Here is a 24,880-nt window from a genome sequence, read left to right as displayed (position 1 = left end):
TGTCATAGTGGAGGAAAACAAAACATGCCTATCAAATGAATCAAGTCTGACCTCTTCTCATATTGAGCAACTAGAGGACTAGGAACATTTCCCCTACCTGTCATTCTCATCTGGCATACCAGGTGTACATACTCCTTCTTATTCTCCTCTGTTACCAAGATGTTGGCCCCATTGGGTTTGAGGTCACGAACTTCACACACTCCAAACTCTTGGACCTAGAACAACCAAAACACCAATCATACATATCAGACTTCGTCTAGGATGGGATTAGATACCTAGGAACACACCCTAAACCCCTTGCCATGTCCTGGGCAGAGAGATGAGGCAAGTCCATACAAAACAGTGACTTTTTTCACTACTCACAGCTAGCAACTCGCCTGATAGGGAAAGGCTTTGGGTAGGAAAGAGGAAAATACTCTTTGGCTCTAAGACCCACAAAGAAGCCAGAAGAGAGTAAGGCAACTGTCAGTGGTAAAAGGGAAAAGGAAATGGCTAACTTACATAACGGAATGTAATCTCTTACGAAAACAATTTGGGAGAAGAGTAACCTTAATTACCTTCATTTACCCCTCACTTACATTTGTAGAATTTTTCTACAATCAATAGCTGGTGTACAAAATTTCTACATTCACCCTTGGTAATGAAGAATTATGTACTAGAGCATTTTATTCATTTATTTATTTTTTAAATAAAGGTGAAACTAGGGAATGGCCTGCAAATCCTGGTTTTCCTGTTTGTGATGTCACTCACAAACACCTGCTGCAGCTTTAAGAAGTCAAGATGCTTCCCTAGAACTATGAGAAAGTCACGCAGTGCTAGTTCTAAGGTGAACCTGGAATGGATCTTCTATACTGGCTGGAATGTGCTGTGATTAGGATTTCTTGACCTACCTCAGTGCTGAAGGTGAGGTCATAGCCTAGTGTGGAGACATCATTTTCCAGCAGATAAACCAGACCCTGGTAGAAGTGGTAATCTTCACTCTCCATATCTGTATATCTAGAAAAACACAATTATACAGGGTCATGGTTTGTGGGTGGGGGGAAGAGGGAGCACAAGGATGGGACACAAAAATACAAGACCCCCAAGACTGAGGATAGTCCCAGGACTATGCCTCATTCTCACCTGACTGACTTGCCCAAGATGTGTTTGTAAAAGGATCGAGTAAAGTAGCACTCCAGAAGACGGTTGTCATATACAGCTTTGGCCACAATGCGTCCGACAAACTTGAAGTAGCTGAGGTGGTTGGGGTTGCAGTGGGAAGATGGATTGATGGTGTAGGTGACTCGATCACCAGGTGAGGTACGGAACAAGGCATACATAGGGTTAAACATCTCTCGAGAGATGATCATGTACCACTCCCGCAGGAGCCCGCCAGCATCCTGCCCTTCTTCTCCTTCAAACACTATATACCTGCATAAGAAAGCAGAAGCAGAAAAGAGCTGTGCAGAAAACCCAGGATACATCCAGTCATTTGTGTGAGTGTGAGACTGTGAAGCAGTGTCTGGGGGTGCAGTGTCAGATGAAGAGGTGAACAGAGAGTGCCAGGACAGCCCAGAAGTGGGGTGGAGATCTGGGACCAAACAAAAGCACCACTGACAGAGATGTCCCAGAATAGTCAAGGTTAACAGATATTCCGGAAAACACCAATAGGAAAGGTATCAGAGGAATAAATGAAGGCTTGCTTAGGTTAAGTCGGGAGGGGAGAAAAGTGGTATTAGAGAGGGATAAGCCCAGAGTCCTAATTCTTTAAAGGTATTTGGTGGAAGAACATGGCATATAGTTTGTCTAGGGAGACTCCCTGACTTCTTGTGATTACACAGATTCGTGAGCCCACACAAGAGATGGGGAGGAATCATTAAATGACTTGAATAGGTCTTTCATCTCATCAGCTCCTATGCTCAGTATCAAAAACTGCTCATCTCCTCTAGGTGGCTTCAGAATCACCAGTGAGCAGTTACCAGTTTGGTGGAGCCACTCATACATGGGCATTCCTAGTACAGCAATGGTAAAGCTCTCATTGCAAAGCCAGCAGGTATATCTTTATAAACACCAAAGACTTTCCTGCCTCAAATTTAGGCAGCACCTCCCCAAATTTGAGGCTAGAGCAAGCCATCACTACTGTGCAGGAGGCCCCACCTCCCACCCGCCATCTTTTCTCCGTTCCTGGGCCCTTACAATCGATTCTTCATTTCTTCAGGGGATTTGCGATGCAGCTCACGATAGGAGTCTTCAAACACATGGTCACGACGGACATGCACAGCCATGTCTTCTTTCCGGAGCCCCTCATCTAAACGCTCCAGCTCTTGGCGAAAATATCTTGGGAGGTAGAAAAGGAAGGAAGACAGGATTAAGGGTGGCAGAACAAATTTGTTTGTGTGATTAGGAAGACCTTCCACAATGATGCTTCTTCTATCCTCCAAACACTTTGATCTCTGCTCCCCACTGTTTGGGAAATGCCCAGTAGTTGGGAGAGGTAGATCACTCATTACCAACTCTAAATTTTTCTTACCTCCACTGAGTAAGGACCCACAAAGATTGTGACATGTGATTTCTCCCACAAGCAGGTAAGCATGTACACATGCACGAGGAGGAGGAGAGGCATAGGGAAGACTCCAGGAGTGTTGTGGAAGCCCTGGAACCCTGCTGTGCGTGTACTATGGCCACCTGTGCCTCCTGTACTACCCCCAAAGGATGAAACAGAACTTTAGAAATCGTGTGGTTCAAAATTCATGTGACTCTGCTTTGCTGATGAAAAATGCAGATGGGGGCCGGGCGCGGTGGCTCAAGCCTGTAATCCCAGCACTTTGGGAGGCCGAGGCGGGTGGATCACGAGGTCAGGAGATCGAGACCATCCTGGCTAACATGGTGAAACCCCGTCTCTACTAAAAATACAAAAAACTAGCCGGGCGTGGTGGCGGGCGCCTGTAGTCCCAGCTACTCGGAGGCTGAGGCGGGAGAATGGCGTGAACCCGGGAGGTGGAGCTTGCAGTGAGCCGAGATCGCGCCACTGCACTCCAGCCTGGGCGACAGAGCGAGACTCCGTCTCAAAAAAAAAAAAAAAAAAAAAAAAAGAAAAATGCAGATGGGGTGGAGAAGCCCAAGGAGTATTTAGGTATGATGGCCATCAATGGTACAGCTGTCTCTTCCCTCCCCACCACCACTATATTCCAAGTGCTGCCACCAAAGGAAACTTGTGGCCTCAAGAGTAACTTCAGAGGCGAGTTACCATTTGAGGAGTTCTCACCACCCCTCCACCCCCCAATATTCAGGACACATACTTGCGCTTGACATCAAAGTCGAGGACACGAATGTAGTCTACCAGGACAGCAAAAGGCCCATCAGCAAGGTGGGTCGTGGACTGCCGTAGGATCTGGTTTAACACAGTGCGGTGAGTCTCTGAGGGGAGAAGTGACAGCGAGAATTAAGCACATCATGGGCCCCAGAAGCTGTAAGACAGCCAACCAGCTAGTAACTCTCTCTTCCTTCCTCTTCCCTATTTCAGGGCTCTAAAAGGACTAATGAAAACCAAGGGCCAACCCTTGAGGTGTGAACGTGAATCTGAGCATTTCTATTCTAAATCTGAGTATCCTGAGGCCATGGGAAACCATGCAGGGTTTACATACACAGGTGTGTACACACACACACACACACACACACACTCTCTCTCTCTCTCTCCCCCCACCTCTGGAATCGCTAAGGATTAACTGTATGGAACAATACTGTTTAAAATGAAGCCTTCTACACCTGGCAGCCTAAAAGTTCCCTGTACCTGCAAAGCGAAGGAACTTCTGTGTGTCAGGGGGTAGGCTTGAGGAGATGTGCATAGATGAGGGCTCCCGGGAGAAGAATGGGTCAAGGGAGGAAGGCGTGGCTGGGGTTAAGGGCGCAGGGGAGAGTGGAGGAGGCTCGTCCTTGATGTGTGCCAGCTGACTCTCACGGGTGTCTCGGACAGGAGGCTTGCTCTCCCGCTCTGTGGCATGGACCAGAAAGAAGGCCTCGACGGCAGGCTGTAGCACTAGGGGTAGGAATGATGGGAAAGTAACATTTTACTTTGCAAACTTCAACATGCAAACCTGTTTGCCCTCAAAAACAAATTATAAAAATAAATATGGAAGAAGAAATAATGAAAACTAGGCTAGGTGTGGTGGCTCACACCTATGATCCCAGCAATCTGGGAGGCCGAGGTGGGAAAACTGCTTGAGCCCAGGAGTTTGAGATCACCCTGGGCAACATAGTGAAACCTCATTTCTGATTAAAAAAAAAAAAAAAAAAAAAAAAGTAGAAACAATGAGAACTTGCAGGGAAATATGATAGTAGAACCAAGTCACAGAGGAACTTCCTCGAAGCCAAAGAAAAATGGGATAGGTAACCAGTTATAAAGATTCACCTTCTCTACAAAGTGCAAGACACCAGCTATTAAAAGGTCAATCTTTTTTATACTGAGGTCAGAGAAAAAACGCTTCTCTTTTGAATTCTCATTACAGAGACACTGAGAGGAATAACTTGGAAGGAAGAAAAACAAGCTGGCAGGAAGGTCCCCAGAGCAGACCAGTGGGTTGGGACCTGGGCCTTTAGCCCACAACTTACCTAGCACAGCATGCTGGTCATGGGATTCCTCTAGTTCCTTTAGACACTCCCCCAGCATGTCCCATAGCTCGTCCAAGCTCAGCTGCTCACTGAGCAGGGGTAACTCAGGTGGTCTTTCTTCCTTTTCTTTCTCCCCCTGTGGGGTTCCATCGGAGGCTGGAGGGCACACAGAAGAGAGTCAAAGTTTTCAAAATTTCCCTTCTACTTAGCTTTTTCTAGACCAAACACACCAACTAATATACAGAGCAAGTAGAGGGGATCAGTGGCCACTCAGTGGTACTCACTGAGCAACATCTGAAACAAGGTCTAGGACTATACTGTATGGCATTTACATTGAATAGAATAAATAAAATAATGAATCTGGCTCCTCAGGTGCACTAGCCACATTTAAGGTGCTCAAAAGCCACAGGTGCTACTGCAGTTCCAGACAGTGCTAGTCTAGTCACCGCCTCACTAGTTTCAAGAGAATCTGTGGATTACCTCAGGGTAATGTGACAACAGTGGAGTTTTGGATGGTTGCTGTCCAGTTTACACAGGACGTTTTAGGACACTATCGTCATTGAATTCTGACAGCTGGCCTTGGAAAGTAGGCTGTCTTCCCCTCATTTTGGTTTCCGAGGAGGACAGCACCAGGACATCAAACTAGATCTTTCCAACTAACCCTAAGTCTAATGCCTTTTTTTTTTTTTTTTCTGAGACAGAGTCTCGTTCTGCTGCCTAGGCTGCAGTGCAGTGGTGTGATCTCGGCTCACTGCAACCTCTGCCTCCCGGGTTCAAGTGATTCTCCAGCCTCAGCCTCCTGAGTAGCTGGAATTACAGGCGCAAGCCACCATGCCCAGCTAATTTTTGTATTTTTAGTACAGACTTGGTTTCATCATGTTGGTCAGGCTGGTCTTGAACTCCTGCCCTTGTGATCCACTTGCCTTGGCCTCCCAAAGTGCTGGGATTACAGGCCTGAGCCACCACGCCCGGCTGTCTAATGCCTTCTAAATTAGTCATCTTGTCCTGGGGCAGTTTAAAACCCTGAGAAGCCATGGTGTGACTGATGGAACCCCATGGCTGGTACTTTTCCTGATACTCACTGGGGGCTTATTCTAACCTCTGCTCAGCAGCAAGACCCAGCCCCATCTTCTGGGTGGGCGTGACTGTTTCCTCATCAATCCCCGACCCCCATACACCTGCCCTGCTTAGGTTTCTTCTTGACCTTTGTTGTTCATTCTTTACCCAAATCCTGACTATTCTTCAAGGTTCTGACAGCCTTAGGTTTGAATCCTGGCTCTGGTACTTGCAAATCATATTACCTTAGGTAAAAGAAGGTGAATACAGAACACAGGAATAATATCTATCTCCCCAAATCCTGATGAAAAGTAAATGACTTAATACAGCATTTCAACAATGGTTGTCCTACAAGGCTTCTCTAACCACTATACATGTGTTAACTCATTTAATCCTAAGAACTGAACATTCCTATTTTAAACAAGGAAACCTAACGAAGAGGTTTGCCTCAGGTCCCAGAGCCAGTAAATGGGGGAGCCAAGATTTAAAACATGGGAGACTAGGGCTGGTCGGCCATGGCTCATACCTGTAATCCCAGCACTTTGGGAGGCTGAGGCGGGTGGATTACCTGAGGTCAGGAGTCCGAAACCAGCCTGGCCAATATGGCGAAACCCTGTCTCTACTAAAAACACACACACACACAAAATTAGCCGGGCATGGTGGCGGACGCCTGTAATCCCATCTACTTGGGAGGCTGAGGCAGGACAATCACTTTAACCCAGGAGGCGGAGGTTGCAGTGAGCCGAGATGGCACCACTGCACCCCACTCTGGGCGACACAGCGAGACTACGACTCAAAAATCAATCAATCAATCAATAAATAAACACGGGAGACTGAAGTGAGAGGATGGCTTGAGGCCAGGAGTTCAAGACCAGCCCGAGCAACATAGTGAGACTCCATTTCTACAAAAATAAAAAAAATTAGCTGGGCATGGTGGCCTGTCCCTTATAGTCCCAGCTACTCATAGCCGAGGCAGGAGGATTGACTGAGCCCAGAAGTTTGAGATTGCAGTGAGCTATGACTGCGTTACTGCATCCTAGCTTAGGTGACGGAGAAAGACCCTGCCTCAATAATAAAACAAAAGTTTTAAAACACGGGCTGGGCTGGGCGCGGTGGCTCACGCCTGTAATTCTAACACTTTGGGAGGCCAAGGCAGGTGGATCACCTGAGGTCAGGAGTTTGAGACCAGCCTGGACAACATAGCAAAACTCCATCTCTACTAAAAAAAAAAATACAAAAACTAGCCAGGTGTGGTGGTACGTGCCTGTAATCCCAGCTACTCGGGAGACTGAGACATGAGAATTGCTTGAACCCAGGAGGCAGAGGTTGCAGTGAGCAGAGATCGTGCCACTGCATTCTAGCCTGGCAACAGAGGGAGACTGTCTCAAAAACCACCACCACAATAACAAAAAACCCCACAAAAACATGCTGTCTGAATGCATAATATCCCACCATATAGTTTCTTTACTACAGGAAAGAAAAGTGTGCCTTGGTTGTCAAACACCTGTTATCATTTACAGAAACCAGGGTTTACTGGAAGAAATGGGAAAACACTGGGCTTATATATGCTGGGAGCAGAGGATTCAGCAGACATTCCAGAAGACTTTTGCTCGGCTGGAAACAGGAAGTAGTACTGACCAATGGATTGAGTATCTTGAGCACTGGGAGATGGCTGGTCCACATCCATGGGTGATTCCTCCCTCCGGACAGATGCCTCTGACTGGCTAGACTCCGACTGGATAAAAGGGAGACAAAAATCACATAAGGGTGCAACTCTGCTTTCCTTAGAGGCAGGCTAGAGGCTGGCCCTTCCACTTCTCACACATTGAGCTTGCAAAGAAACTTCCCATATTTGGGTGGGGAAACTGTAGCTATCCAGGACAAAAGGATGCCTTTCTCAACTCTTCTGCTTTTCTCCAGTGTAAGTTTTCCAAGCTTTTCCCAACAGCTCCTCGGATGCCTACATTTCCTACAGTCTACAATCCAGATCTGTGACCAGTCAGAACTAGCCTCCTGTATACAAACTTTGTCGTCTTCTGGTGTGTGTGTGTGGGTGTGTGTGTGTGGGTGTGTGTGTGTATATGTATGTATGTATAAAAGATTCAGATGGGTGGAAGGTAGGTTTGCTCTTTGTTTCTGTTTGCTCACAAAAGGGGAAATAACAGGAGAATTAGAGCAACCTCTCATGAGTGGGATAATTTAAAAAGCCAACATCTTTTCGGGTAATGGGAAAGAGACTAGGCAGAAAAAATACTCCAGAATAACAGCTTTATTTTCCCTTTCTACCTTCCTAGAGTCACTTCCCTTAAGTTCAAGGCTTTTCCCTGCCTATTCAATAAAACCATACTGTATAACAGTAATTATATGCAAAGAAATATCAGGTCTTAGGATACCTTTCTTGGACCTTGGAAAGGTAACTTACATGTTGCAAGGACAGGAAAACAATGAGGGAGTGCCACAGCATACATATGTGATGCCAGGCTTTTACTGCAGCCACTCAATGCCGGGACCCCTACACTGAGTTGGCTATTTAAGTACCTGAAGGTTTCCTCCTAAAAGTGCCTGAGTGCCTAGGTACCAAGGGGTTACGGAGAATAAAGGCAGAGGGCAGGGTGGAGGGAGCAGCCACAGACAGAAGTGGCTGTGTGGGATATGTACCAAGCTTGGGGGACTTTCAATGGTAGGATTCCTGAGATGTTTCTGATGTACCTGCATTGTTCCATGAGACTGAAAAAAAAACTTCACCCCATATCCCCTCAGAACCCAGACAACACTTAGCATCAGGCAGTTTGCAAAAGCGCCACTGTTGACTGGATAGCTGGGAGTGGGGTATGATGGCCAAGCTTTAAATCAAATCAAACCAACAAACCAATCAACAAATAGGAAAACACCAACAGAAAGTAACCCTTTTGTCCAGAAGCATTCATATAGCAAACTTAATGCAAAAGCATACAAGGTAAAGGCAATGAAACCCCACTGATGACATGGTGGGGGGATGAGTGGAGAGACAAATGAATGAGGGGCCACAGGCATCATGCTAACCGTTGCTGCTTGTTGCTGTCTCCGCGCCCTTTGACCCTCACGTACCATTTGTATAATGGCATCAGCCTCAGCCTCCAGCTGCCGAACAGCTGCCTGGATGCTGCTAGCTGAGCCTAAACCGGAGGAACCTGGGAGAAAGAGAAAGAGGAAGGCAAGATATAAAATATAGGAAGAGGGAAAGCCCAATATTCTCTCTCCTATCTCCTGGGCTGCCACAGGGCATCTTGCTGAGGTCTTTTGAGCTTTAGCTCAGGAAGCTTCAGAGCACTCATCATCAGGCGCTAAGATTTACCATTACAGATAAGGGCAGGGGGCATGATGCTAGACAGACGGATGGTTTTGTGCGAGAGGGTTCTGTGGGACAGGAGGAAAGAGGCAGGGAAAATGATTTGTCAAGCCACGGCTTAGTTAGAAATGACCAAGGAAGCAGAAAGGAGATGCACCTAGTGAGTTAAGTCTTGTTCAGCAAAAGGTTGGCCCCCAACTTCCCTGCCAGATTTCCACTCCCCCTTAATTCCCGCTCCCCCTAATGAATTTCCTACGCAGATAGCTTGAATGAGATGTAGAATGCAGCCATCAACATTCTGAAAAAAGGATAATCATTTTCCTTTTGGAAAGGTCAAACAGGAAGGAGACAGGCCGTTAAGTCCTGCACCTCCAAGGACTCTGGCTTTACCGCCACCAACCCTTCCCCTCAACTGGACACTCTAGTTCCATACCTAGCCTGCCTGTCTGCTTGGCTTTCTTGTTAGCCCGGCGCGTGTCGTCCCGGAGCTGGATGATGACCTGTAGTACCCTCAAGAAGAACTTCTGGGTAGATGTCTTGGATGTCAACATGGACATAGAAGGCAGCTGGAGCTCCCGGCCACCCAAAGGTCGCTTCTGAGATGCCACAATTACCACATTCTCAGCCATGTCAAACCTGGATAGTGTAGAGGTGGCTTGCGTATATTGACAGCATCAAAGTATAAACACCCAAAGCAAGCAAGGCTTCCTGGTGTCAACCAGAGGGGTAAGGAAACTCAGAAGGAAATCTTCCAAGTAGAAAGTAGAAAAAAATGGGTCAAGTGTGTATAGGAAAGATACGAAAATCACCCAGAGAAATAAAAAAGACCAGGAAACCAGCAAGAGCCATCTTCCAGAATATCCCAGATTCAAGCCCCCAGTCAAAGGGTGGCTACCACCCACCTGCTCTGCATTTTGCCCTTCAGCTTGGTGGTCTGTGGCTGCTCCTCGGGCAGGCCATCAGGAGAGAGGGTTTCACATTGGGCTCGCCGCTGCTGCTCGAGGTTGTATTCCCGCAGCTCGGCCAGCAGGGTACCTGAGCAGGCAGAGGAGTCAGCAAGTGTTCAGAGACTCCCCTGGTAAAGTGGCTAAAAGCCAAATCTCTCTAAGACACCTGCTTAGGCCACTCTTCGTTGCTCAGCTGCAAAGAACCTAGAGTGAGTTGGAATCGTGCTCTGTTCAGCTTTTTATGTGTGTCCATGGATCGTCACCTGGGACTATCAATTTACCTATGGCCACAGGTATCTGCTGAATCTGTATGAAATGAGTTTCATGTAGAAGAGAAACAGTATCTCCTCTGCAGCTAGACAGATCCTGATTGAAATCCCATATATCTCTCAAAATTACTGAGGTTCTGTGGTGGTTTCAGGCAAATTTCTTGACCCCTTGCCCAATTTGCTTACCAATATTAATATTGGGAATATTACTGCCTAACCTCACAAGGTTGCTATAAGAATTAAGAGATAAATATATGGTAGACTGCCTAGACAGTGCCTGGCCCATAGGTGTGGAATAGATGGTGGCAGCCAAGAGAGAAAGGTCAGAGGCTAAATTCTTTCTGGAAGAATGTTGTTAATTTTCATGCAGCAAAGAACACCCTGAGTTATACAGGCCAACCAACTCTCCTATCACCCCAGACTTAGGGACATGGGAGTGAAGGAGAGACAGAACTAAGTATGTAGCCAAGATCTAGGGACACTCATGATTGGGATGAGGGTGGGACAGGGTAGAGAGACTCTATGTTGAAAGAAAACCTGGGGCCGGGCGCGGTGGCTCAAGCCTGTAATCCCAGCACTTTGGGAGGCCGAGGCGGGTGGATCACGAGGTCAGGAGATCGAGACTATCCTGGCTAACATGGTGAAACCCCGTCTCTACTAAAAATACAAAAAACTAGCCGGGTGTGGTGGCGGGCGCCTGTAGTCCCAGCTACTTGGGAGGCTGAGGCGGGAGAATGGCGTGAACCCGGGAGGCGGAGCTTGCAGTGAGCTGAGATCACGCCACTGCACTCCAGCCTGGGAGACACAGCGAGACTCCGTCTCAAAAAAAAAAAAAAAAAAAAAGAAAGAAAACCTGGCTGTACTCCTTGGTCCAATCACTTTATCACCCTGGGTTTTGGCTTTCTTCTCAGTAAAACAGGGAGGAAGATGATAGAAACTAGGTAATTTGTAACTGTTCTTAGAATTTTTGTATCTTCAAAATTACACAAGAGCAGAGAGTACTATTCTGACTCTGTAATTCCTGAGGCTGAATGCAGTGTAGGCACATACTTTGAAGGGGTGAAGCTGCCTCAGCAGTCTTATCACAGGGTTATTACGAGTGCCCAGCATGGAGAAGACAGGCACTGCTGTTCCCACGTGTTCTTTTTTCCCTTTATTAAGCACCAATGTGTGCTGGGCAGCGGGGATGAGGAGACAAACCCAGCCTTGCTTTCAAATAACTGAGCAGAGGAAAACAGATGATAACCCAGGGTAATCTGTGTTATGACAGACAGAGGGAGCATGGAGGCTGTGTTATAGGGACATGGAGGTATCTGATTCAGCTTGGGGATTCAGGAAAGGATTCCAGAAAGAGGAGGCAGCTAAATTGAAACTTTCAGAAAGAGAGAAGAATGCTTTACTCCTGCTATTACCTATTTGTTTACAAAGGGTATAACCCAGATGGCGGGCTCCATTCAGTAGCAGCTTGAGAACAGTGTCCCGGGTCCCAGAGTCCCCCCGGGAGAGCTGCAGTAGTACGTTGGCTGCATCCTCTAAGCCTTCCTCAGAACAAGAGTGGGATGTCAACACCTGAGAAAAAGAAGACAGGAGGAGTAAGCTCCAGCCTGAGAACAAAATCATTATCTACCCTGTTTATCCTTTCTCCCCAAGTCTTAGCAGGTCAGAAGAGCTTGGACTCACCTCTACAGAGAGCTGTAGCTGGTTTTCAGTGAGGCCAGAGGACACCATCTTAAAGTCCGTACTGCTGCTGCCCCCATCACCCACCTTCGCTGGAGATTTGCTGCCCTTAGTAGTGGCAGAAACTTTGAGAAAACAGACAGAACACTTTAAGCCTCTGTGAAACTCACAAGCCAGGGACTAAGTGACAAAACCAAGGAATCACTGAATTGCCCAGGGCTTCAAAATGGGAAAGTACTGAAAAGGAAAACCCACCCACCAAAGGCAAATCTAAATGACTTGGGATGCTAAAGGCTTTTTATTTTTTATTAGAGACAGGGTCTCGCTCTGTTGCCCAAGCTAGAATGCAGTGGTGCAATCAGGTCTCACCATAAACTCAAAGAGGACTCCTATGACTGTAACTTCTCAGCTGATCAAGAACCCCAGGCATTTCTTCCAACTATTCACCCACCATTATGGCCCCCTCTATTCTTTAAAACCTACTTCTCTTCAGATAATTCTTACTAATTTGTAGCAGGGACAGATTTCCATTTATTTCCAGGGATGATCTGGTTACTCTGAATCACACTGTATCCTGCCTGCCCTTTAACTATTTCCCATGAGAACTGGCTCCCTCAACAAGACTGGAAAGGCTGGGAATTCCCTGAGGATGGAACTTTCTTTCCTCCTTTTGGTGCCTAGCCTAGGGAAGCCACATTCAGTGAATGCCTGCTGACCTTCAAAGGTGTGTGTGTGTATGAGAGGCAGGGGAGAGAGCAAGAGAGAAAGAGAGACAGGGATGGAGGAAGGGAGAGTGAGAGAACTGGGACAGATGAGGTTGAGAATGGACACATTCTGCTCTCACAAACACAAACCAAGCTGATTGCTATCACTGAGGGAGAACCATCTGGATGGAAAAGGGGGTGAAGTGGGTGCAACAGTATATACCCTACAGCTCCCAGTCTACATCCACACTTACTTGAAACAGTAGTGGTAGCAGTCGTGGGGGTAGTCACTGTGGTCGAAGCAGCTACGGCAATGGTGGAAATAGCCGTGGCAGCAACCAGGGCTGGAGCAGAAGTGACAGGGGTGGGTGCAGTAGGGGGTGTGGGCGTGGTGGAGGCGGCAGTGGTGGTGGTGGTAGATGTGGTTGAGGTGGCAGTAGTGGTGGAGGAAGCACCGCTGCCAGAATTAGCCTGTGCTTCTGACACCTTGTTTTCTGGGAGAGCAATTGAGATGAGAGAAAGGAGTCTGAGGAGTTTCTCAGTTAAGAGAGAGCTCCGGCGGATGACTGGGTGTGACAACATGTTCATGAGCTGCCCCAGTGGAGAGGCCTCAAGGCTGTATGGAGAGGTTTCCCCCTCACTGCCAGCGCTCACTGGCACTGACTTCACGGAGTTCTTGCCTTTCCGGCTGACATTCATGTTGTCCAGTTTTACCAATAAGTCCCAGAAGTCTGTGCAAATGCCACTGCTGGAGGACTGTGAGGAGCATGGGCTACAGGCCTTACTGCCCCTTTCCCGATCACTCTCACAGTTTGTTTCTTTGGTCCGCTGCTGTGTGAAGTGGCTGGGAAATACCTGCCGGGAAAAGGAGGACAGGCTTGGTCTAGGACGTCTTCACAGAGGATGAGCCTTCCTGATAGGGAAAAGACAACTGGTTCCCAGACTCTCCTTCGGACAATTTTGGTAAATATTGGGGGATATGTCATATAAGAGTTTTATCCAACAGATAGTAAAGCAGCCTAGAGAAATGAATGAGGGCTTTGTAGCAATACAGACTCACGAGCAAACTTTTCCTGAGTTTTAGTCTCTGCACTTATAAAATGGAGAGGCTAACTACACTTCCTTGCAAAGTTGTTGGAGATTAAACGACATGATGTATTGCACAGTGCCTGGCATAAGGCAGGCCTTTGATAGATGGCAGCAATGCTTATTATCGAAAGAACACTAAATTCTAGGTCCAGCTCCATCACTTTCTAATCATATGACAAAATGAATAAAATGTTCTGAATCCCAGGTTCTTCATCTGTAAAACAGGAATCATATAGCCCAGTTGTTTTGATGATTAAGACAATACATAAAAATGGAAAAGAATGAAAAAACCCCAGGAATATATAGGACAATCCCCCAGAAACAATACAGGGCTCAACACTTAAAATAAGAGCAAAAAGACACGCTAGCCTGCTTAGTGTTCAACTTTCACCCAGGCTCTTGCTGCCACCCTTCTTCCATCCCCAGGAGTTGGGTTCGAAACCCTCACCTTGGCCAGTTGAATGAGTGTGTCCAAAACGTGTCTGCAGACAACAGGAGCAGCTTGGGGGTGGATGTGGACGGTGGAGCCACCACTTGCATGCTTCTCTGTATGTTTACGCCCCCCTGAACGCTGGATCTGAAATATATTAGTCCTGCAGCCTAGGGCTGCATCCATGGATACTGAGAGCCAGGAAAGCTGGTTGGAGCTCTTCGACTCCATCTTGTGTAGCAGGTCCAGGGGACGGTTCTCATGGCTACTTGACCCACAGCTCTTGCTCGACTTTTTGCCCTTTTCCTCACTTGTAGTGAGTTTGGGTGTTTCAATGCATAGCTCACTCTCACTGCTGCGCTGCAAGATGGAGAGCAGACTGCGGATGACCCAGTGGCGGGTCTGGGCATGGTAGCAGAGATTTCTCAGTACTCGGTGTAGACGGCTAGTATTGAGCTTTGGCTCATCCACAAAAAGTAGGACCAGGAGACAAGAAAGGGCTTCGTGGTCCAGAAGGAGCCGTCCTCGGAGGCGGAGGAGAGTATCTACATTACTGCCAGAAGGCCTGGAAACAGAACATGGTTTTTGGGTAACACTTCAGTGGCTAGAGCTCTGGGATTAGGCATAAGAATGGGAGAGGGGAATGAGCTGGGTATCTCCAAGGAAGCTTGAGAAAGGAGGGTGTCCAGTCCAAGGGCTCTTCATAGTAACAGCTGCCCTCTTGGGTGTCTACTATGTACCATGCACTTTACAATGACTGTACATCATCCTTTCAGGGCTGCTGTACAGCTTAGAGAATCAACGCCCACCCCCACCAGCTTTATGATGAGATGGAGTCTCACTCTGTCACCCAGGCTGGAGTGCAGTGGCGCGGTATCGGCTCACTGCAACCTCCACCCGCCGGGGTTCAAGTGATTCTCGTGCCTCAGCCTCCCGAGTAGCTGGGATTACTAGTGTGCGCCACCACACCCGACTACTTATTGTATTTTTAGTAGAGATCAGGTTTGCCATGTTGCCTAGGCTGGTCTTGAACATCTGGACTCAAGTGATCCACCTGCCTCAGCCTCCCAAAGTGCTGGGATTATAGGCGTGAGCCACGACACCTGGCCGAGAACCACCCATTTTTGAGATGATAAACAAGAGGCTCAAACAGGTTAAGTGACTTGCCCTACATCACACGGCGACTGAGAAGACAGCAGAGGTGTCATCCATAGACTGGTAAAATCTGACTGTACCTAAGTCTAGGAGACAATGCTAGTTTCTGCCTTCTCTAGACCACCAGGAGTTTGTGGCCTTATAGGAAGCAATCACTCTTTTCACATTTTGCCATGTCAGGCCCACTCTGTTTTAGCATGGCTAACTCACTCCTCTATACTTCCCTAGCCTAGGTGTTATAAACTCAAGGCAGGTGTTAGTTGTTTTACTACTTGCATGGGAGACAAGTGGTGTTCCTTCTCGTTAAAACCATAGTTAGCACCTGCTGCCAGCCTGCTTTTGCGATTGTGGTCTTCAGTAGCAAGACTAACCAAAAGATGTAGTTTTCTGAATGGGGAGTCCAAGGATCTGGCTCTCTCACTTATTCAAGGAAATGGCTTAGAGAGACCATCCTGCCTGCCTGTCAGGATTTTAGCTTCTCCACCTATAAAGCTAAGGGAGTTGGGCTAGTAGACTTGAGTGGTGATATAGTAAGGTAAAAATAGACAAAGGTACCTGTTATGGCTGCTGCCACCCCCCATCTGGAAGGTGCCACCTCTCTGCACAGCAAGGCGAGTATATTGGACCCCACGGTTGCCACTTAGGCGACTGGTGAAAGCTGGAAGGAAAAGAAAAAGAAAACTGAGATTGTGGAGAGGGTGTAAATTGGATACAGGTAATACAAAGGTAAGAAAATACAGCCTCATCTAGCTAAAGCTTTTGAGAGCCCTCCCACTTGCCTCCCTCTGTACCCGGGCTTCGGAGAATAGCAGAGAGTGCAGAGGTGCTACTGTGCCCAAACAGACGCTCATGCATGAGCTGTCGCTGCCGGGCTTCCTGCTCTCGTCTCAGGGCTTGAGCCTCAGCTGCAATGTCAGGTGGCATCACAGCTAACACGCTGTCCTCCATATCCTCTAGGACACTACGGCGCAGGTCTGAGGGCAGAGTCTGGATGAAGGTCACAGGGTCCATAGGGGTGTCTGAGCTGGCATTCTGTGCCAGTTCTCGTCGCTGCTGCTCAGCTCTCTGCTGTGCCAGTACCTATGGAGCAGAAGAAGTCAATGAGGGCATTTCTCCTGCCAGGCAGCCTGGCCCCACCACCTTCCCGCTCACATACTTCCTCCTGAATAGCTGGAGGCAGGGCAGCCAGAAACTCAGGGCTCACTTCAGTCACACCAGGATTCCCCACCACTGCAGGCGCTGAGCTATTTGTGGAGGGGGCAGTCCGGGTTGGTGGACGAATGCCTAGCTGGTTCTGTAGAACTTCCCGACGGATGTCATCAGGCAGGGCAGCCAGAAAAGAGGGGTCCACGCCTTCAGGGAGACTGATACCTGAGGGGAGATATAACATGTAAAGGGATTCATGCCTTATTAAATTTTTGAGATGGGGTCTTGGTCTGTTGCCCAGGCCGGAGTGTAGTGGTGCAACCCGTGACTCACTGCAGTGTTGAGCTCCTGGGCTCAAGTCTTCCTGCCTCAGCCTCTTGAGTAGCTGGGACTACAGGCATGCACCAAAATGCCTGGCTAATTTACATATATATTTTCGTAGAGACGGGGTCTCCCTGTGTTGCCCAGGCTGGTCTTAAACTCTTGGCTTCAAGTGATCCTCTGACCTCTGCTTCCCAAATTTTCAGGATTATAGGCATGAGCCACCGTGCCCAGCCTCTCACACCTCTATTGGTGCCTAATATGTACTTGGAGAAAATAAACCTATGTCACTGCTTGAGGGAAACCAGTGTGTATGTCTTCACTGCTTGCAAGACATGGGACACAGAGAAGGCCCACCCCACTTTCCCTGGGCTCAGAATAGCTTTTGTTATTTGCTAGACTGCATGCACTGTTACTTACCCTTTATAAATAACCTACCACGCAGATATCATCACCCCCTCGGTATCATTCATGATCACAGAAATTAAATAATGACCCTAGGTTGTAAAAGGTAGAAGTGGCAGAGTGGGGGAATTTGAGTGAGCCAAGATCAGTTTGACTCCTAAGGCTGGACCCATTTCATTATGCCACACCAGCACCCCCCTTATTGTCAGTCCTCCCACATACATGCCCTCCACCTGAATGGAACTGTTTGGCTGGTGGGCATTTCCATGCCAAGGGCCACTAGAAGCCAAAACAATCCCAGGATGACCTGGGCATACATGGAGCTCACCTGCAAGGGGATCTTCTTCTTCACTGCTTGTTGAAGGCAACGGCTCTTCTAGGATTCCTCGAGAATCTGCTCCAGAAATGGCCACGGCAGAATCTCTGGTGGAAGAGCTCTCAGAGGATGCAGGGGGGGGAGCTGAGGGAAATCACGCTCAGGTTGTTGTATTATGTCTTTTTGTTTATAAAACAGTCCTACAATACCCCTTTCTCACAGAAACCAAGTTTATCTCCCCAGCATAACAAGCATGTCCATTAGTTGACAAGTATGAAATGTGCTTTGAAAGACCCTCCGATATATCCTACCCTTCTTTTGCCCACACATGCTTACCTGTCCTCAGGTGGCTGGGCAGATTCCCCTGACCCATCACTCCTGCCTTGCACTTCCGCCACAGCTGGTGGGGCATCCCCAGGAGTGGAGCTGCCTGCTCTGGGCTGCTCAGAACTGCCAGTTGCTGAAGCATCACCCACAGCCTCCTCTAGGGTACAGGAAGCCAGGCTGCTTGTATCCATAGGAGAGCCTTCCAGCTGACTGCTGACAGCCGTCAGTGCATCAGAATCCTCAGCTCTCTCTGGGGAAAGAGAGGCTAGGAAAAAGTCATAGAGAGAAGTTAGGCTTCTATCTGGAAAGGGGGCAAAATGACAGACAAGGTCTTTGATAGGGCTGCTTCCTTAGGGGCATTTCAGCTCAGACTTCTCACTTTTCCCTTGCTGTCTCCCTCTCAATCTCACTTTGAGTTTTTTAAGATTCAGCTCAAGCCCTTTCTATCAATTCTTGAACATTTACTGTGTTCCAGGCATGCCTGTTGAAACATCTTCCCTAGGCAACCCAGGTAAGGGATTTTTTTTTTTTGGAGATGGGGTCTCGTTCTGTGGCCCAGCTGGAGTGCAGTGGCACAATCTTGCCTCACTGCAACCTCCGTCTCCCGGGTTCAAGCAATTCTCTGCATCTCCCCAGTAGCTGGGATTACAGGCACCTGCTACCACGCCCGGCTAATTTTTTAAGTTTTTAGTAGAGATGGGGTTTCACCATCTTGGCCAGGCTGATCTTGAACTCCTGACCTCATGATCCACCTGCCTCGGCCTCCCAAAGTGCTTGGATTACAGGTGTTAGCCACCGTGCCCAGCCTGGGTAAGGGATTTTTTTCACTTTGATTGACTGCAGGCACCACTTGCACGTGTATATCCTGTGGTTCTCTAAAGAAACAAGGTTTCAGTAGGGCATGGTGGCTCATGCCTGTAATACCAGCACTCTGTGAGGCTGAGGCGTGTTGATCACCTGAGGTCAGGAGTTCCAGATCAGCCTGGCCAACATGGCAAAACTTTGTCTCTACTAAAAATACAAAAATCAACCGGGCATGGTGGCGTGCACCTGTAGTCCCAGTTACTTGGGAGGCTGAGGCAGGACAATCACTTGAACTCGGGTGGCGGAGGTTGCAGTGAGCCAAGACCACACCACTGCACTCCAGCCTGGGTGACACAGCGAGACTCTTTCTCAAAAAATAAATAAATAAATAAAAATAAAGTAAAATAAAATAAAATAAACAAGGTTCCTTGAAAGAAAAAACTGACACCTTAAGGTCTCTCCAGAGAACTTCACAAGCAAGATGGTATAGAACAGGGATGGCAAGCAGGTATCAAATTACCCTGTTGAAATACTGCTGAGAAGACTTTTGAGGCCCCATTTCAAACCAGTGAGAAATAGTGTAATGAGATAAACAGTGTCTGCCAGGAGAATGGGAGAGCTCTAACTGTGGGGTGACATGCTTGCCATCCTGGAAACTGTGAAAGGAGAGTAAGTTTTAAAGTCAGACAGATCTGGATTTTAATTCCAGTTCAACCACTTATAGAGTGACTTGGGTTAATTATTTCATTTCTGAGTTTCAGTTTACTCATGTAAATAACACCATCGATTTTGGAGTCCCTCCCCCCCCCCCCCCCCCCCCGCCATAGAGATGAGGTCTCACTATGTTGCCCAGGCTGGTCTCAAACTCCTGAGAGCTCAAATGATCCCCCCAGCCTCAGCCTCCCAAAGTGCTGGGATTATGAGCCACCATGCAAAGCTGGAGAGTTGTTTTTAAATAATAAGCCTGGGGTGATAGCCCAGGAAGAGTAATTGCCTCAATGAACTGTTGGTATCATCACCAATATCGTTAGACATTGAACCAGTTCAGGACCTCAACTTCACTTAAGAAAGTGAATGTGCAAGATGAGATCTTATTATTTGAGAAGTTGAGCTCCGACTTTTTCTCTCAAGCAAGAGAGCAAAGAGAAGCTACAAAGACATCCTTTCTTCCCTCTTGTTCCATCCTTCCCAAATGTTGAAATTCTACTCACTTATAGTGGGAGCTGGGGATAACTCCATCTGCGTTGTTTCTGCTTCCCCACTTGGCCTTGTGGGACCCAATTCCTCTGGCTCTACAGGCATCAATAGCTGTGTAGAGCTGCCCCCTTCTCCAGCTGGGGACTGCAGCTCCTGAGGAACCTCTCCCAAAGCTGGTGGGGTTGGGAGTGTTGGTTGCTGTTGTGAGGACTGCAGAGTGCCAAGGGTCTCCTTGGACTCAGATGTAGCTGCATCAGTTGAAGATGGGGTTGTTGGGTAGCTGTCAGGCATAGGCGTCCCATCTTTCTCGGAAAGAACAACAATAGTGGTTAAGAGGCAATCAGCCAATGATAATGGAGGCCACCCCAATCAGCAAATGTGGCCTGACAAGTATCCCACCCAGCCAGTGATTACCCCCACAGTGAAAATGCTCCCCCCTAAAGATGTTCCCCCACAAAGGAACATCTCTGGTCTGGTATACTAAGGATGAAGGCTAAGGCACAGTGCTATCTCTGTCCCAAGAATGCAAGAACTGGAGCTCTGACTCTGTGGATCCTAAGAATAAAATCCTTTCTGTGCCCTCCAGGTGGAAGGGAGAAGATTTCAGGCCATATAGGGTGAGGCTAAATGTCTCTGTAGGTACACAGAAAATCTAACTACCAAAATCCGATTGATCCTCCCACTTCATCTGTTTGGAGCAAGAAATGGTGAGAATTTATTTCAAAACTCTTTTTGTTTTTTATTGGAGACAGGGTCTCACTGTTGCCCAGGCTGGAGTGTAGTGGCACAATCATGGCTCACTGCAGCCTTTACCTCCCGGGCTCAGGTGATCCTCCCACCTTAGTCTCCCAAGTAGCTGAGACTATAGGCATGTGCCACCACACCTGAATAATTTTTTGTATATTTAGTAGAGACAGGGTCTTGCCATGTTGCCCAGGCTGGTCTCAAACTCCTAAGCTCAAGCAATCCACCTGCCTCGGCCTCCCAAAGTGCTGGGATTACAGGCGTGAGCCACCACGTCCAGCCTTTCAAAACCTTTTTTTTTTTTTCTTCTGAGACAGAGTCTTGCTCTGTTGCCCAGGCTGGAGTGCAGTGGCGTGTTATCAGCTCACTGAAGCCTCCGCTTCCTGGGTTCAAGCAATTCTCCTGCTTCAGCCTCCTGAGTAGCTGGGACTACAGGCGAGTGTCACCACGTCCGGCTAATTTTTGTATTTTGAGTAGAGGCGAGGTTTCACAGTGTTGGCCAGGCTGGTCTCAAACTCCTGACCTCAGGTGATCCACCCGCCTTGGCCTCCCAAAAGTGCTGGGATTACAGGCATGAACCACTGCGCCCAGCCCAAAATTCTTAAAGTATGCTTTCCATTCCCTTGTGCACGTTCCTGTTCTACTACTAAGAAAATGCACTCATTACACAGTTGAAGAAAAGCAACATGTTTGAGTTCATGCCCAAAGATAAAATAATTATATGCTCCAATTAATGAAAGACAAGTCACTTTATAATGACATCTGCCTCACCCTAAACACTATCTGTCCCCTTCCATGTCTCTTTTCTTCCAGTCCTAATTATCCAAGGATCATCTACAACTTTGTCTGATGGAGGCAACACTGCTAAGGCTAAGTGTGAATATGCCACACACCAGGGAAAGTAGTAAGTTGTATAGTTATCTTCTAATTGGGGCCTAATATCCCTACCCCACAACAATACAACTTACTACCTCACCCTGGCATGAGCACAATCCTCTAATAAGGGCAGCAGGCAAAAGGCCCTTTTACGTGGTGACAGACTCTTTTAAAGATCTTTTGCTAGATTAAGGGTACCAAGGCATCTACCCTACTTCACTGCTTTAAAAAATATTGTGCAGGCTTTAGTACAATGATTTTCCAACTCAAGTGCCAAAGGAGACAGGTGTAGGGAGGCAGAACAATGTTCTGAGGAAATATGGGTGGAGGAGACATATGATATCACATGACCCAATTGATAGAATCACAAAATGGCTACTGACCACTGTTAAGAAGATCAGAGGGAATAGGGAGCATATGGCAGTCATACCACTAAGCCCACAGAGCTACCTTCCTGAATAGCACACTATCTAAGACAATGTTCCTAGACTTTTAGATTCCATGGACCAATAAAATTTAATTAAAAAAAGAACAAAAAGTAGAGACTAATGTAGGGGTTGCCAACTTTTAGTTCAGTCATGTAAGAAAAAAACATCCAATCAACATCGTTTAATAAAAATATTTTGATACCACAGAATTAGGAATATAATCTCTAAATACAAAAAGAGTCTTTTAAAGGGAATAAATTCAGCTTTATGAAAAAGGCATTACAGCTCCTTGATTTTGTTCGTTTCCACAGAGGACTGGCATTTGAGAACCACTGTCATCATTCTCATGAAGTGCCACACCATGGTGGTCATCAAAGGACCAGCCACTTCAAAGATGTACATGAACATGCTGTTTCAGAGGACAGAGTTGCAGTCAGGAAATAAACAAGACACATGATCTCATTACCCATGTCAGAATGAAGTAGATAATAACCAGAACAAGAACCTGAACAGAGCCAGTCGGAGAAGAAGTGTACCACCGTGGGAAAGACAGTAGACTGTATAGTTATCTCCAAGATGGGGTATGACCCTAAAACTATACAATCTACTACCTCATCCCACAGAGCACCAGTGTCCATCTTCAGCCTATGTGGGCCAGCTACTCGGAACTATCAGGAGAAAGCAACCAATCAATTAGTAAGAAGGGAGAAAGGGAAGGAGAGTTACCTGAGAGATTCTGTTCAGTAGAGTCATTTGTCTTAGATGCAGTACACTGCAAAAAGAAGGGATAGACCAATGTGGAACTTTGCAAGCACCTAAGATAGAGGTCAACTGTAATAGTCACCATCCTCCACCCAGACCATCTAGGAGTTCAGTGATCTAATGGAGAATGCTTTGGCCATGTGACCAAAGGAAGGTGAACATTTCACTGTGCAAATATATGTCCAATTTCTCTATACATACTCAGGTTCAAGAATGGTTTCAGGGTGAGGGGGAAATAAACATGGAAGGAAAGGATAATAAAAACCCCCTTAGGAATGGGCACGATCATGATCACTCTAGCAAGAATTTCTTGGTTTCATCTATGTATCTTTCCCTTCATGGGGCTTATTTTTTATTTTGTCCACTCTAGCCTTTTCAGTCATATGCTAGGTTCACTTATTTTCCATCCTATATCATGTTTGAAACAATGTAACTGTGTATTAGGTAAAAAGTTCTATATAGATACTTGTTACATCAAGCTTGTTATTTTAACTGAACACTTCACTACCCTTATTTTTAATCTACCTGATTCCCTAACTGCTGAGTAGGGTATACTGAAGTCGTTCACTCTCAAGTCTTATTTCTTTGTATTTCTATCAGATTCTCCCCTTTTATATCAAGTGATACACTGTAATGTATCATTCTATCCTCATTTACTCAGACATTTAAAAGACCTCTGTCTGAAGTCCCAGAAGTTTCAGAAAAAAATAGGTAACTTCCTTCTAAATCAAAATTATATTAGTGATTTTATACATGTGAGCCCTAGAAAAAATGACATATGGTGACGGGGTTCAGAGTACAACATTTTCTCTGATCTGACACCTAGGCTGATCTTACTTAAATGATGGAATGGGGTCATCTTGGTAAGATTCCCCACACTGGCAGTCCACCAACAGAAACGGAAATGGGCAACCAAGAGCATGGACTTAGACAAGGTTATTCTCCTTGTCTCGATGCTGTCCTTGGCGGCAGAGACTACGCAGTGTGACTGTTAAGTGAGAAGCCATTCTGCCTCTGGCTCGTTTTTCTCAGTGAGACACTGGAGAAATCTCCCCTCTAGGTTTAAACTCTTTCCCCTACAAACCAGGTGAATGTATGGTGAATTTGAAATAAAAAATTTCCCAGGTTCAACGTGAACGTTCTAGGATTCCTCAGTGATTCTTGGTGCTATGTGTATGCCAAAACCACATTACGGCAGACACAGTCAAAGATGAATCCCTCCCAGCCCTTGGGAATCACCTGTGCACTCTGATCCCTGTTCTCCTTATCTTCTTTGCCTTTATCAGTTATCTTTGTTTCTTCCTCAGCCAGTTGTTTCCTGCGCTTCTCGCGCCTTTCTTCCAGCTCCTCATCCCTCAGGAATTCCAGGTGATTGACAATGGACACTTTAACCACTGTTCCAAAGAGGCAAAAATCAAAGGCTGCTCTGGTGGGGTCAGGGAGGAAGCCAAGAGCCAGAGCTTGTAGCCACAGAGAGCCAGGGAAACAACTCTCCACATGCTTGTCTTAGCCCTAGAAGGCTCACTGCTGCCCTGATAACCAAGCTGCCACGCACCTGAAACACAGTCGTGCATGCTCTCAGCATCGAGAACTTTGCATTCTTCTGTCCAGCGGGTCAGGGCTGTGGGGATGCTGGACAGGGTTCCTGTAGGGAGAACAAAGGGGAATGAGATTCTTGGCCTTGTCAAGCATTAACTGATCCACCGATCCAAAAATTGTAGTATTTCCCTAAAAGGATCCAAGGTCTATCACAATGTTTAGCACGTAACAAGTACCTAGAGACAATAAAGTTTTTGTTGCCCATGGCTAAGTCACTGAGTGGTTCTGGCTCCTATAAAATGGGGATTTTCGATAAGGCAGACACTGTCTTGCTTTTCCTCAACAGGGAAAAAGTAGAATCTGACAAATTCTACCCTCCCTTTCACCACACAAACTTGCCTGCTTGGCTGGTAGCTGTGCTCTGATCATGGAAAAAGTCATCCAGCAGCTCATCATCAGAACGGGCGATGATGTGGACGTCATCGTTGCCTACCAGGAGGCGGGCCCGACCCCGGCTTTGTAGGGGAAGGCTGCTGCTCAGCTGAAGGATGTCAGCGGCAGCTGAGGGACCAAGCAACCTGTAGGGTAATGGTGGGTACCATGATCACTGTTAAGTCCAGAGGTGCCCTGCAATGTTACTGTGAGATCCTCTTCACGCATCCTCTATTAAATGCAGAACATTATAAACCTTACGATGTGCACACAAGTCTAAGTTATTTTTCTGAATACCACCCTGGTTTTGTACTTAAGTTGTATATTATTCCATAGTTTCT

General features: G+C 47.0%; 1 protein-coding gene across 1 annotated transcript in view; it reads right to left on the bottom strand.

Moving 5' to 3' along the window:
* Window positions 1-24,880, bottom strand: part of HUWE1 (HECT, UBA and WWE domain containing 1, E3 ubiquitin protein ligase) — a 151,394-nt gene that overhangs the window by 2,489 nt on the left and 124,025 nt on the right. The window contains 25 exon segments of the mRNA XM_025371610.1: window positions 98-215; window positions 891-996; window positions 1,123-1,410; window positions 2,176-2,316; window positions 3,279-3,396; window positions 3,770-4,015; window positions 4,588-4,743; window positions 7,282-7,378; window positions 8,686-8,813; window positions 9,405-9,607; window positions 9,874-10,006; window positions 11,600-11,756; window positions 11,868-11,989; window positions 12,823-13,423; window positions 14,106-14,652; window positions 15,798-15,900; window positions 16,034-16,322; window positions 16,399-16,613; window positions 17,443-17,574; window positions 17,759-18,022; window positions 19,773-20,060; window positions 22,533-22,578; window positions 23,808-23,962; window positions 24,124-24,213; window positions 24,507-24,685. Coding sequence (XP_025227395.1) covers window positions 98-215; window positions 891-996; window positions 1,123-1,410; window positions 2,176-2,316; window positions 3,279-3,396; window positions 3,770-4,015; window positions 4,588-4,743; window positions 7,282-7,378; window positions 8,686-8,813; window positions 9,405-9,607; window positions 9,874-10,006; window positions 11,600-11,756; window positions 11,868-11,989; window positions 12,823-13,423; window positions 14,106-14,652; window positions 15,798-15,900; window positions 16,034-16,322; window positions 16,399-16,613; window positions 17,443-17,574; window positions 17,759-18,022; window positions 19,773-20,060; window positions 22,533-22,578; window positions 23,808-23,962; window positions 24,124-24,213; window positions 24,507-24,685 — 4,922 coding nt within the window.

The sequence above is a fragment of the Theropithecus gelada genome, chromosome X (assembly GCF_003255815.1).
Source record: "Theropithecus gelada isolate Dixy chromosome X, Tgel_1.0, whole genome shotgun sequence".
In the NCBI taxonomy this organism is placed as follows: domain Eukaryota; kingdom Metazoa; phylum Chordata; class Mammalia; order Primates; family Cercopithecidae; genus Theropithecus; species Theropithecus gelada.
This window is presented reverse-complemented; position numbering and strand designations above follow the sequence as displayed.